General features: G+C 57.4%; 2 protein-coding genes across 2 annotated transcripts; both read right to left on the reverse strand.

Annotated features, from left to right (window-relative positions):
• Window positions 1-4,918: 4,918 nt before the first annotated feature.
• On the reverse strand, window positions 4,919-8,095 carry LDBPK_250700 (hypothetical protein, conserved; the record flags this gene model as incomplete). Its single annotated transcript, XM_003861352.1, has 1 exon — window positions 4,919-8,095. The coding sequence occupies one exon, from the start codon at window positions 8,093-8,095 to the stop codon at window positions 4,919-4,921; it is 3,177 nt and encodes a 1,058-aa protein (XP_003861400.1).
• A 731-nt stretch (window positions 8,096-8,826) lies between these two features.
• Window positions 8,827-10,452, reverse strand: LDBPK_250710 (hypothetical protein, conserved; the record flags this gene model as incomplete). The annotated part of the gene is made up of 1 exon (XM_003861353.1): window positions 8,827-10,452. One exon carries the CDS (start codon window positions 10,450-10,452, stop codon window positions 8,827-8,829), a length of 1,626 nt encoding a protein of 541 aa, XP_003861401.1.
• Window positions 10,453-14,707: the final 4,255 nt, after the last annotated feature.

Here is a 14,707-nt window from a genome sequence, read left to right on the forward strand (position 1 = left end):
TGAATGCCTCAGAGAGTAACACAGAGTAAGAAGCGATACAAATACACATATAACATATATGCGTATACAAGTTTATCTCTTTACATATGCTTATATATATATATATATTTATGTATATATATATGTATATGTTTGTGTGGAAATGAGAAAAAACAAGCGACTAAGCGCCGCGGCTGAGCAGGGCGTGAGGGGAGAATAAGATGACGGTGCAAGGACAGCTCCACAAAAAGGATGAAACTAGCACAACCAAAGAAAACAAAATGCCAAATAGAAAAAAAACGAGAAACAACGCTTAGTTCGTGGAAGGAGATATATGCAGTAGATGGTGCTCGATGCTACTCTTATACTTCTGTCTTGTCTGTCTGTGTGCGTTTTTAGGTGTGGGTGAGTGGGTTGGTGTGGGTGTATATGGCCTTCTGGGCGTAGGCGCGCGTGCGTGTGCGTGCGAGTCCCTGCCGTTTCTTTGTGCTGTTTTTCCTTTCGGTATCGCCTCTCTCTGTCCTGCTTCCTTTTCTTGTTTTCTGCAGCACCTTTGACGAAGAGGAAACTAATAATAATAATAGCAACACTGTACTGCCCGGCTGCCTCGCTCTCTGTGTGTGTGTGGGGAGGGGGGAGGAGGGGTGTCTCTCCCCCTTAACGTGGATGTGGTGACTTCTGTATCTCCCTTTGCCTCACAATGTGCGTTTTTCCCGTATGCCTTGCGTGTTTTGCTTGTGCATGCGGGAGGGGGGATGTCTGAGTAGATCACACAGAAGTAGGGGAGGAGGCGGTTGGGGCAACGAGGACGCAGAGGAGCGGGCGAGGTCACAAAAAAAAAGTGGGGAAGCCAACGAGGATACCCAGGGATCGGCGAGAGAGCAACTGAGTCCGAAAAGCGCCGCGGTGACCTCAGTGCAGGATTCCTAGTTTGTAATAAGCTGGCCCGATGACTCGAGTTCTGGCCATCGATCTTCGCTTAGCGAACCGTCAACAGAAGAGAAAAGGAGGAGCAAGGGAAGAGTTGGCCACACTCGCGGCTCAGCATGCAGCGCAAGTACGCTGCTTCATTCGTTCCGTCGAGCAGGGCGCATGGAGGGATGGGAGGTCCTCACACGAGCTTTTCTTTGGTGGTGCCCGCGCATGCTTCTTCTGTGCTCCTGGATGGGTGCGGCAGTGTTTCTTTCAGACTTTTTTTTGCGGCTAAACACCGCCCATTTTGGTCTGTGGAAGAGACTGAACTCAGTGGCATGCGATGGGAGAAGGATGCACACAAGCACACACTCACCCTCTCCGGCAACGTCGTCGGCACACCATCGCGCACGACTCGAGAAGGCCATCAACTGCAGAAAAAGAAAAACGAGGAACACCCACACGTTTCCGAACGTTGCGCGGTATCATGGGGGAGGTGGTGCTAAGTCATGTAACGCATTGGGTTCGGTCTGATCTTTAGTTGCAGGCACGCAAGCCCGATCGTAAAGTAGGAAGAGTTTGCAGCTCAGCTTAACCCGGCATTCGGGTGCACAAAACATGAAAAGGCCAGCAAGGAAGCATGGCCAACGGCGTGACCACGCGCACCTCCAGGGGCGTATAAAAGAGAAGATATATATATATATGCGTATATGTATGTATGCATGGCAAGAACGGGTCAACAGTGAAGTTGGCACAAAAAGCAGAGGTCGTAAACGGAGCCGCAAAAGAGAGACGACGAAAAAGCCCGTCATCGCATGTAAAGGCAGCCAGGCAGGTAGGATAGCAGAGTAAGCATTGCGCGGTACCGCATTACCTTCGTATGAGCCCCTCACCGCAACCTGCAGAATACAACAAGGGGTCGATTGCGTGGGGGAGGGGGAAGAGTAAAAACCCCCGACGAATCTTCAGGACTGCCCCTTTACGTCTTCAGAGTACGCCATTTCGTCGTGCTTGATCTAAATTCGAAGGGGGGCGGCGGCTATGTCACCTCAAGAGAAGGGGGGATAGATAGAGGAGCACGCAGAGAAGGGAGGATAGCAGACCAAAAACGCGAGGAGTGCACGAGGCACTAGTGCACGCAAGCATATCCCGGCGAGAGAGCGCAAGGAGTAGGTGAGGAGGCTCCAGAGGGCAGTCGTCCAACAACCTGAGTTCAGAGATCTGCTCATCAGCTCGGCCCTTCGTCAGTAACTCCCAAGACCGATACGCCGCTCCACTACCTCTCGGATACTCTACATCCTTTGACCCCGCGACGCCTTCGCTACGCAGCCCACGCAGGGTGTGACAGCAGACGAACAAGGGCGACAACGCAGAGAGAAAAGCATGATGGGCCCACCCAAAGAAGCCCGAGCGTACGGGGAGTGCCACAGTGACGGAGAACTGGTGAGAGAGTGAAAGAGAGTCCAGCAGGCGACAAAAGCACACAAATGATGATGAACTAAAAGCAGAGAACGGCACGGAGGTAGAGCCGCCGGCTATCGGTCGCACGCACTCAAACACGCAAGCACGTCGACACACAGAAGAAGGACGAAACAAGCTATCCTTTTCTTTGAAACACAACAATCGATAGAGAAAACGGTCGGAGGTATTCGGAGGGTGCGGTGGGGGGAGGGGAGGGGAGGGGGGGGGCACTCCTCCATGACGAAGAGCGGCCGCGATAACGGAGCAAAGCGGAAGGCGCGCAGGAAAGCACATCTTCGTTGGTTTCATGCATACAACACACACGAAAGCAGGAAAGCTCGAAGGGGCGCATCAAAAAGAGAAGGCAAGGAGGCGGTATAAGTGGCGGTGGCGAAATGCTGAAGCGGACCAAGAGGGCCAAGACACACACCGCGGCGGCGGCACGCAAGGGCGCACAAGCTGAACGAAAGGGGGGAGGGGGCGATACAACGTGAGGGAGAAGGCACAGAGACACGCAAGCGCACAGCCAAGAAGCGCCCTAGGCGACAATAATAATAATAAGAGCGGTATGGGCGCGCACCCAAGAGAGAGAAGCACCAACGTCGAAACAACATCTGTGCTTTAAAATCGACAAGGCAAGTAAACGAATAGAGATTGGTAAGGAGGGCGAGAGGGGGAGAGTTGATGGTATCGATACAGAATGAAGAGAACATGAAACACATCAACACGCACAGACACACCCTGAGAAAGCGAGACAGATAGGACGCCGTAAGAGGCGAAAAAAAAAAACTTAGCTGTGAACAAAGACGCTCTTCGAGCGTGCACCCCCCCCCCCCGAGTCGCCACCCACAGCTGCAGAGGGGCACGTCCTTTGCACTCTTCTCTCCCTCGTTGTGTGTGCCCCCCCCCTTGATGACTCGCTTGCTGTGCCTCGAGTTAGCCCGGTTTCCTTTTGTTTTCGCCATAGCGCGCAGGTGTGCAAGAAGTGGGTGACGTGTGTGCCTGCAGCAGCTACGCTTCCGTGCGCAGCACATTGACACTTATAATGCCGATGTTGAGGTGAGGCATGCGTGTGTCTGTGACTGGGTGGTAACGAAGATGGGCATACGCACTAACGAAGGAGGGAGGGATGGAGGGGCATGACGGCTACAGGAGGAAGCAGACAGGTCAACGAGCAAAAAAAAAGTGGTGGTTGATTGCACAGGCGCACACCACCGAAGAGGCGGTGCGTGTGCACAAAAACGCGCCCGCACACATATAAGAAGTCACGAAAACAAAAACATAGATTCGGATGAGAGCGGCAGATGTTGGAGGAGGGGGGGGGCAGGGGCTTTTTCGATGGCCCCCCTCCCCCGCACACACACACGCGTGCACCACGTGATCACGCAAGCGACGGCGCGCGGGGCCAACGTTTTGAGTAAATGAAGCTGCGAAGGGGTAAAGTGGAACAGAGAAGAAGAAGGAGCACTTACACACTCGGATGACGCGCTGAGAACGGACGGCAAATCAGAGCGGTCAGTGAGCACGCGCGCAAGGTGCCCATCCGAGCCCAACCGCAATGCAAGCCTACACCCACGCATGTGTAGGTGCGTGTGCAGAGAGTGCTGCCGTCTTCTCTCTTCCCCCTTGCCGTCGCTCTCTGGTACACTGCCCTGCCCCACCGAGCAGGGAGGGCGGCCGTGTGCGCAGTGTAGAGCTGAAACACATCCTCTCAACACGGACGCACGCATACGCGCGGAAGGAAAGCAAAAAACGAGAGAGCAGAGAAGAGGGGACGAAGGCGGTGAGAGCGTAGGGAGCGGGGCATCGTCATGTCGAGTCTCATAAGCGGCGAAGGCATGCGCTCTTCAACTCTGCATGCGCCAGAACGCTACAAGCGCACTTGCGTATCTGCGTCCACGTTGATGCCTACCATGGAAATGAAGAAGACGGATGGGAAGCAGCAGTTTGCATACATCTCCCGCACCGAACGGCAAGACAAGCACGCCAGCGATGCATCGCCGTACACCCCCCCCCCTCGCACCCGCCCCTTTCGAGCGGCATTTGGCAAAGCTCACCGCTGACTGCCGCACCGCAACGCGTTCGACCGTAGCAGATGGGAAGGCGGCATCCGTTTCGGTGTGCCTCCACACACACACACACACACACGCATACGTACATATATGTATGCAGATATACATATATGTACGTATGCGTGTCTTTTGTGTTTGTGTCGTGTGTCGTGTCGTCTTTCGCACGTGGAAGGCGAGGAGCGGTAGCGGTAACGGTTAGAAACCAGAAAGAGAGAACGAGGGGGAGGATCGAGCGAAGACGACGAGACGGTGGCGCGGGTATTCCTGTGTCCCGCGCCTCCTACACAGGTAAAACATGCACATGCACGTAGCGGAACAACAGCAACAAGCAAACAGACACACACTTAGCCCGGGGAAGGGCCGATGAGCCAAAACGGAGAAGCACGAAGTCGACGGCATCGCCCCCTCAGCGCCGATTAGTTTTATGCTATTCTGCTACGCCCTCCCTTTCACTCAATCTCCTCAGCCTGTCCCTGCAGCACCACGCAGTTGCCTCATATCACAGGGAAGAAGTAGAGGCCGCGTGCGGCGCTGTCCTGAGACTCGCCGTTGTTCGCAGATGCATCATTGCCCCCGCCGAGGACGACAGTGAGGCAGAGCTCATCCAGGCAGTCGGCCACTGCCAAATACGCACTTTGGACAGCGAGCCACGACTCGGCTGGTGCCTCTGTGCACCCCTCGTACGGGCTTGTGGTGGGTTCTGTGTATCTCTGCAGCACTTGCCACGACTCATCTAGCGTGCGCCCCTCCGGCCCATGCTGCAGAGAAAGAAGCTCGTAAGACAAGAGGGCGTCCCTCAAGGCGCCTAGCACACGCAGCTGCTCCGGGGTGTACGCCGCTGGTGCCCCAGCAGGGGAGGCAGAGGCGAATCCGTTTGGCAGAGGTGACTTCAGCAAAGAGTCCAACTTACGGATCGCCATGGCTGTTGCCCCTCGCTCGCCACTCGTGGGCACCCGGCAGCAAAGCGGCTCAGGTAGAACGAGCTGATGCAGCAGAAGGCGCCAGTGGTAGCCGATGTCGTACACCAACTCGTGCTGCGCCCCTCTGGTGGCCGCCCCAACCAGGACACTCGCCACGACGAAGGGTATCGGCGGCACCGCTGGGTCGCCATACCACGCCCGCATCACCCGTTCGTCAGACCCGCCTGCCGCCATGGCTGCCGCTGCCGTTGTGTCAGAGAAGGTGGATCCACTGCTGAAGGAGCGGGTGTCGCTCAACTCGCTGCTGCTTGACTCCCCCGAGTCGTCGCGAAAGTGCATGGATACGCTGGGTGGGAACAGTGTTGGCGGCGAGGGCTGCAGCTGCAAGGCGGTTGGCCGCGCTTGAGAGACGGCCGCAGCGCGGTGGGCTACCGTACCAGTGGTGCGCTCCGACTCCATCGCTGCAGAGGCATTACAGGTGCTGGGCTCTAATGCATCGGTGCGCTCTCCGACCACGAACAGGTAGTGCTCCCGCCCCTCGACGAAGGCCGCTGCACAGCGCGCATGTCGTGAGTAGTCCTTTCCATGCTGCTGGGGTTGCGCACCGTCGTTCGCCGACAGGGAGGACGATGGCGCGTACTGCTGGCCACGCAGCGGGAGGGCAGCAACGCCGCAGCCTCGACGCTCCTGGGGCTGGCCGGCACCGCTATCGCTACAGAGACGGCGTCGAACCCCGCGCAAGCAACGCAAGTCGGTGGCGGATGTGTTAAGCTGCACATTGAAGCGCAATGCCAACTGCTGAAGCCCCCACTGGCCTACGGCGCTGAGGAGGAGGACAGGGCGCGCGTCTGCGCCCCAAGTAGACTCTATATACTGCTGCGCAGTTTTCGGCACGGAGGCCTGGACCACCATAACCACCCATCCCTCGGGTGCCTCGGCATCCAGGGCGGCCCGCAAACGGGCCAACGCCTCCGCGTCAGACGGCACGTCCTCGAACAGCAAAAGTAACTCCACCGGGTGCAGCCTCGAGTGCGGCACTGCGCTGACAGATGTGAAAGGTGCATTGGTGTCGTCGCAGCATGGCGCCACCGCTGCGGAGCTCAGCTGCGTCTCTGCCCACAACATCTGTGCCAATGAACCCGCCGGCGACCAGACACACGTGCCAGCGGGAGCTGACACGTCCGGCGCCGTCGCGTCGACTGTGCTCGCCTTCCCCGAATACGCCGCAGCCAGAGAGCGGATGCGGGTGGCGGCAATCGACAGCCCCGGCAGCACCACAGCGCGTCGTTGTCTCTGCAGCCCGAACAACGGCATGGGTCGGACATGCAGCGGCGACGACGTTGACGGTATCAGCCAGTTGCCTGCCATTTCGCAGCTGCCGAGGCTGAGCGGCATATCCGCATCGCAACCGTCATACATTGGAAGCGGAACCAGCTGCAGAGAACGCATGCACACGTCCAGTATGTGCATTACTGCCTGGGCGCGATTCTGCTCGTCAGCCACTACGAGATGCCCTTGTGAGTGCGGCGCCGCTGTCGAAGTAAAGGACGCAATTCGATCGATCCAGCGGCACGCAGGCCTCAAGAGGGGCGCTGCCAGCGATGACGCTACCGCCGCCGCCACGAAGATCGACGTTTGAGCAGGGGTGGTGGCAGTAGGAGTAAAACCGCTTTCTTTGCACATTGTCGTCTCCGCGCCGATACGACTGGCGGCTGCCGTGGATTCGCAGCACAGAAGCGACACAGCGTCTGCCCAAAATGCCGTAGACAAGGATCGCGTTCGATGAGTTGGCTGCTGGTCGTCCGTGTGTGCGACCGCCGCATTACTCCGCAGCGCCTCCCGCAGCCTCACCAGAGGCGGCTCGCTGCACCTGTGCAAGCGTCGCTGAAGGTCCGGGAGAAGTTCAGCGCACATGAACAGGTAGAAAAAGTGTGGGTAGGTGGCGAAGACGTCGTCCAGGTGCGCATCGGGTGCAGAAGAAATAGTCCGCAGTATATTTTGCCAGCTCACATCGTTGCAGCCAGTAGGCTTCGTCGCGAGCTGCCGCGCAGCAGCCACGGCAGCAGACACACGCTCCCCGATCTCACGCTCCCACCGTATATACGCATCTGTGCGGGCCCCAGCATCCGCGGACCTGGCACCACCGGCAGCGCGCCGCTCACGCTGCCGAGACTCGGCACCTCGCGCCAAGAGGCGATACACCTCCAACGCCACCCAAGCGACGAAGTTCACATACGGACCACCCCCGCCGCGGTGACCGCGTTCGCTCACGCTGCCATCATGCGAGCTGCTCTCCTTATTGCTCCTTCCGTCGGAAGCGTTGCCGTGTCTCAGCTCGACTGCGAAGTGCAGGGTTGAGAACGGGGGCCCAACGGAGACAGCCCACATGAATGCGTGCAGGTGCCGCTCCACCACGTCGCCAAGGTAGAGAATAAACGATGATAAGGTTTCGCTAGCCCTTGCCTCGTCCACCGTCGGTCGCGTAACTGGACCGGCCGCTGCCATGAATGCTTGCGAAGGAGCTAGTCGCAGTACCCTTCGCGATGCGACGCTGCCGCCAGCAGCACCGAAGACAGACGAAAAAAACGGCAGGCAGCTCATCACATCTGCGGCGTCAAGAGCCAATGTGTGAGAGCTCCTGGCACGCGCGCTGTTTCCGTTTGGAAGAAGCTTCCTTTCATGTCCATCGAGGCTCGCAGAGACGTATCCGTCTAGTAGTCGCTGCAGCTGTGCCGCGGCGGCAGAGGACATACTGAATAGAAAGGCCGCTTCCGTGTCGGCGTGCGGCTCTCTCGCTTGACGCTTCGCATCTACGGATACACACACGCGCTGACCGAAAGAGACGCACTTCACGGCACAGCACGCGGACGACGGTGGGGTTGAGGTGAGCGTGGAACCGACGAGGAAGAGGCAAGAGAGTGAGAGGTGATAGCACAAGCACGAAAGAAAAAAAGCGAAGGTGGCTATACGTGATTGCAGATTGTGATTTCACCAGCGCTGCCACCCAATCGCGTTGTGCATGTCTGTGGGAGGGGTGGGGGGAAGCCGAAGCTTTGGGCCTTATATATATATATATATACGCACGCCCAGTACAGCAAGCGCACGGGGGTGCGTGAGCAGTGGAACGTGGTAACACCAAAACACAGCGGAGGTGTGTGTGTGTGTGTGGGGGGGGGGGGGGAAGTGTGACGGGTGGCAAGCAGAAGGGGAAAACAACACATTAAAAGAAGAGCAAAAGAAAAGGAGGGAGAGACTCCTGCACCGTGAAAGGGGGGCTCGGACGGGGGCGGGAGCAGACGTCGTCGTCATGGGATGCCTTTTGATGGCCATCACAACGAGTGGGGGGCAGGACACACCCGGGCACGGCAGCACGGTTGGTTCTTCTTTTGCTCTTTTGGGAGGCTTGCGAGCGCCTATACGCTGGCCGTCTTACACGCAGCAGGAGGATGCTAAACACAGAGAGCAGTGAGCGCACACACGTGTCACTTGCTCGTCGGCCCCATCGTGTACACGTACTCCATCTTCGACACGCCGTAGTGGGAAAGGTTTGCCATCACGTACGTTGGCAGGCTTGTCGTGGTCCGCTTGTCCCGCACCGCTGGAAAGAAGGCAGAGGAGAATGCAGATATGGGGTCGACGTCGGCGCCGCTGGTGCGAGCCTCCGACTCAGGCAGAAAGGGAGGGTGATGCCCGAGAGGGCTGCTGTTGGGGGACAAGCAAAGGGGGGGCGTTGACAAAGGTGCCGTGGAACGCGGGCTGCCGCCGGTCGACGGCCCACCAGCACGGCTGCCGCTACCGGCGTAAGGAACTACGCTGTAGGGGCCCCCGACGAAGGCCGGGGCCGACGAAGGCTGTTGCTGCTGCTCCGCCGCAAGCGCGGCCTCACGGCTTTCCCACTGTCGCAGGAACTCCATGGGCGTCGGTGCGAGGCACACCTCCAATGCTGCCTTGGTCGGTTCCACCGCCGCGGTGGCGGTGCTGGTTTCGTTGCCGCTCGCGTTCCCGCCTCTGCGGTCGCGCTCCATCGTCACTCGGTCCAAGTACACGCCGCTGGACGGCAGCGGGATCGTCCACGGCTGCATACGGGCAGACAGCTCTGGAATGCTGCTCAGCTTCAGATGGGGGTCGCGCAGCTCGTACGCGACCGTGCCATTGCCAAGCGGCGTCCCGCCCGACGTTGTCGCTGCCGCGGAGAGGCCGCCAGGTGCCCTGGACAAAAACACACCAGAGGGGCGGGCATCGGAGTAGCCCAGTCCCAGTTGCGTCGCAGCAAAAGCTTGGAGACCGCGACGCGACGCGGCTGCCGCATCAGTGGGTGCGGAAACAGCCGTCTGTTTCTCACTCTCAATTGCCCGCAGAGCGCACCGCATGGTCTCCTGTGCATCCACAAGACCGAGAGAGTCGAAATGAGAGCTGTCATGCATATCAACGGCGGCGCCGCCATGGGCTGCTTGAGCACCGGCACCCCTGGCGATGAGCGTGCGACTCACCTTAGCCGGCCGGTGGCCCGAAGTGGCAGCGCTGCCGCTGCCCGTGGTAGTGGAGCGCTCCCGTTTACGTTGCTGTTTCTGCAGCTTCTCGAGGGCAGACCGACCAACGTGCTCTAGGTATGCCACGCCGAGGGCGCTGGTGTGCGTCGCCACATATGCGGCCACTTGTTTAAGGAACTCGGCATCGTCGATGCCTTCAATTTCGCAGTCTGCAGCGTCGGCAGCGCGACAGCCTGGGTTAGTGAGCTCGTACACAGCGTCCTCCACATCCGCCAAGCTACGCACAGCACTGATGCAAAACTCTGTGTATAGGCTTGTGAACTTGCGCTGTGAGTCGGTGCCGCGAACAACATTGCCTGCGGCTGCCAAGACACTCTTCAGGAGGCGGTGCACCACCGTCAGCTGGGCGCTACTGCTACTGCCCGCCTGGGCGATAGCTCGAACGCACACAAACTCCTCCCCCGAGGTGGTTCCCTTGCCAGTGGCGAGGTCAGCACCTTTTCGGCCGTTTAAAGCATCAGAAGGCGAGGTCAGAGGAACAGAATTGCCAGGTTCGTCGGCGGCGGCTGTCGCTGCTTTGCCAGCGCGGGCCTTGAAAGGTACACCCCTGTGACTCATATGCAGCTGAGTCTGCGCGCACGTGGGGGTGTGTAAAGGTGGAGCCGTGAGGGGCTACAAGTAAGAGAGACCGCTGAGGCAATGCAGCGTACTCGGTCCTCACTGGCCTCCCACTCCCCTACCCCTGTCTGTCGCTCAGCACTCTGCTTTTCCGTGCGTGCTCGTCGATGATAATTAAAAATGAAAGAAATGCGCGATGCGTGAGTGAGAAAAGAGACGCCGAAAACGTGCGCGAGCACACACATGCTCCTCCCGCGCGTCCGTCCGCGCGCGAGATGAAAAATCGCCCCATCCGCAGAGTCCGGAGACAACAACCACCACAAAGAAAAGGGTCAGCGAAGAGGGAAGACATGTGAAGTGCGAAGGATGAAGGCGCGGCATATGAATGGAGGTAGAATACCTTCGCGGCAGCGGAGGAAACCGCATCGGTTGCCTGCTTGCCTTGGGGAGAGGGAGGGTGCACAAGCAGAGAAGCGCTAAAGGAGCGGGTGCCGTAGTGGTCGAGGGAGGTGCGACAAAAAGAGGAAGACGGCACTGTACGCACATGTACCCCCCCCTCCTTTATCTTTGTTGGTCGATCTAATGTTCTGGAATCCCTCGATGTCGTGGGTGTGCAGTGCATTTCTTTCCCGAGTAGCTCGCTGGTGCATGTGCGAGTAGGCTCCCATCGCCTCTTTCGCGCATGGGGCACCTGAGCGCGCCTGTGAGCAGGACACGTGCGGAGAGGAGGAAGCGGCACATTGGCGGGTGCGTTTCTGTCGGTGCATGCAGGCATGAACATAGACACACACATACACACACCTACACACACGAGCTACAGCACTCGAACCGCGAAGAGAAGGGTGAAGAAGGCGAACATGAAAGAGGAATGCAACGTGAGAACGAGAGACAAACATTCACACGCTCAGTAACGCTACTCGCGCGCAGAACACAGCAGCCCCGACCTCAGCAATAAAAACAGCAGTGAAGTAAAGAAAGCTCACAGATGCATACACACATAATATATATATATATGAATACACATCGTCACGTCCCTCCTGGCGTGCACTGGCAGAGTGATTTACGTGTGTGTGTGTGTGTGTGACTTTTCAGGCCCACGCCTGTTTCCCTCTCCTCTTGTAGGCACGCCTCCCATTCGCAGACATGGAAAAGCGAAGATAAATAATCACGTGCACGCACGCGGAGACGAAGCAGAGAACAAAAGTGGGGCACAAAGTCTAGAAAAAAGTCAAGATAGCGTTTATGTGGGGTGAGGGGAAACGTTGAGAGAGGGAAAGAGAGCGGCTAGTAGCAGCGGAACCCTTCGAAGCACACAACTAGAAAGAACGCAAAAAAGCGGAAAGCACGCTGATACATGTATTTGTTTATCTGCTTACGAGGCGAAAAACGCAAGAAGAAGCCGAGCAGAAAATAGAAGGAAAGAGAGAGGGGGAGGGAGGGGGAGCAACGTACAACAACTCGAAAAAAAAAGGTGAAGGATATGAACGGGAGGGGAGTCGAATGCCCCACAAGACACCGCACTTGCAGAGAACAGGTGCGAAGAAGACAGCAAAACGAATAGCCTCAGGCGAATATGTGAGAAAACTAAACTAACATATGAGCATACATGCATACATATATGTTCATGAGAGTGTGAGTGAGCCAAGAAAGTGGGAGATAGAGACACGCGAAGACACACACACAGGGAGGAAAGTCACGTTCGAAAAGGTGAAGCAAGGCAAAAAAACAAAAATAGTGCGATGAGCGCTAAGAGGAGCCAGATATTCCTCCGTCACCCAATATGTACTCAGCGCCACACTACCCCGGCCGGTCACAGGCCCCATCCGCGCGGTGAGAAGCAGCCTTGGGCACGTGTGTTACAGTAATGCGCTACGGTCAACGTGCGCAGTCCCCAGCTGTGGTACCCCAGGGGAGCCAGAGGCGGTGACGGTGGGTGGGTACCGCACAAAGGTATCCTCGTGGAGATGAGTATTGACCGGCGTCCGCTGATTGCCGCCCTCCACGACGGCGGCGGCGGCCGGTTCAACACCACCACCGTCGTGTTTAGCTGCTCCTTATCTTCGTCCTTGCTCAGCCTTGTCATTTTCATGCTCAGCTCGAGGCGCAGCCGCGTTGACACACGCCTGCCCTCCTCTCCCGGTGAGAACTTGCCGCTGTCGGCTCAAGTTTTGAGGGCGACAGCGTGGCCGCCGGCGCATCCTTCGGGGTGTTTATCATGGGTCACTGTCTCCACATGCCCAAAGGAAGGAGAGAGGACATATGGCGGGGGGGGGGGGGGGGGCAACAATAAAAAAGCAGCAGCGGGAGCGAAAAAGCTGCGCACTTCCGTGTGTGTGTGTGTGTGTGTGTGTGTGTGTTTGTGTGGCCCTAGACGTGGAGAATGCAAAAAGAAAGAGGAAAGCACAGAGGCAGACAGAGAGTGGGGAGACACGGAGGAAGATAGACAACGCATCTGAAGCGGTGAGTGGCTGCGTGCATTCAGTGGCAGCGGTGAGATGGGAGGGCCAGAGGGAAGGCGCGGTAGCAAATGAAGCGGGAGAGAGGGAAGGGAGAGGGTGAGTGGGTGCGAAAGGAGAAGGGGGACGCCGAGATAGAAAGGAAAGGAGAGCCAAACACTCGAAAAAACTCGAACAGCAAAGCAGGTGCCCTGACTCGCCCTCTATTCGTTTGGTTTTGTTTCTTGTGCGCACTTGTTGTTGCGCAGCTCCTAGGTGAAAGGGGAGGAGGCACCACGAAGCGCACACAAAGAGGGGCGAAAACCCCCACGAGGACGAGGAGGAGGGAAGAGGGAGGGCAAGAACGAAAAAGACGAGGACATGGGACGAAAGCGAGGGAGAAATCGAAAGCAGAGGAGGAACGCCAAAGGCCAACGCAGAGAGAGAGAGAAAGAGTTATAGCGACTGAATCCAGCACACGGCAAAGATGCTCAAGGGCATTCAGCTACACGGTGGACGCTCCGCATAGCAAATGAGCTTCATGGTTTGCTTCCTTGGTTCTCGCAGGTTGCGTCCACAGCCCGCCACCCGCATAGCGATTGTGGGCAGGCTTGTAGTACACCCCCGACGTGAAGCATCTCATGGCACTGCTTTGCGGGCTCGAGCGTGAGAAGGTCGTGGCACGTCCTCTTCGTCGGACCGCGTCTTCCTCTTATGCGGCGAGCGTGCGTGTTTGCATTCCCCTTTCCTTTTCCGTTTTGTGATGTTGCTATTCGATAGCCGTGCCGATTAATATGAAGGGGCACAGCGACAGGGATGGCGAAAAGAACATGAATGGAGCAAGAGAAAGGGCTGAAGAGGGGGGTACAGGGCAGCACAGAGAGAAGACCTACGAAAAAAAAAAGACGAAATACAGTGCGCCCCAGCCACGGCCACGTCGTACACACATTCACACAAAAAGGCACCAAAACCAATGACAAAGCAGGAGACGGTCGCGCGAAGCCGGCAACACACGTCCTGAAATGGGAGCACGATCGGCACAAGGCGAGAAGGAGAGCGAGCATGACCAGCAAAAAAAAGGAAACGTCTGCTACTGCTGATGCTGCCGCGGTCATAACAGCTCCCAATGAAACAGCACCCAGCCCTACATGCATCGCAGCACTGATGGCGTGAGCACAAATAGGGCCACAGCAACACTGCGAGAGCTTCAAACCCTCGCACACACAAAATAAGTGTAGGTCATAGCAACTAAGGGAAGCAGCTCAGGATAGAGAGATCCGAAAACACAGAGAAACAGCAGTTCCCCTCCCTTCCAACAGGCATGCATCGCGAGTCGCCTAAAAGCCAAAACGAAACACCAAAAGCACAACTAGCCAAAGAAGGAGGCACCTCGCAGGGAACGCTTGGTAAGATTGGGCTAACAGAAAAGCGGCCCTTACATCACTGCCAAGGAAAGGGAGGAGTGTAAAGATGAAGCAGTGAGACAGCGCTGAGTCGCTGTATTGCAGTTCTTTGTTTACAGCATCCCATTGCCTACATATATATATATATATATAGTCTCCGACGGGGTGGGGGCACACCTGAGAGAGTGGTATCCGAGGGCCCGGTACACCCACTCTGTAGGGGAGCCAAGCAGCCATCCTATTTCTTCCAACACCTGACCCCTTCTGGTACTGACAGGGTCAAGCACCGACAACGTGGAGAAGTCAGAGCGATGTATCGCGGCTCATGTCGGTGGTCGGGTCCTGGATGGGGCTGCGTCGGAGAGAGCTGCGATAAGAAACACGCTTGCGCCACCCACATGATGGTCAGAGTGCCCA

The sequence above is a fragment of the Leishmania donovani genome, chromosome 25 (assembly GCF_000227135.1).
Source record: "Leishmania donovani BPK282A1 complete genome, chromosome 25".
Classification (NCBI taxonomy): Eukaryota; Euglenozoa; class Kinetoplastea; order Trypanosomatida; family Trypanosomatidae; genus Leishmania; species Leishmania donovani.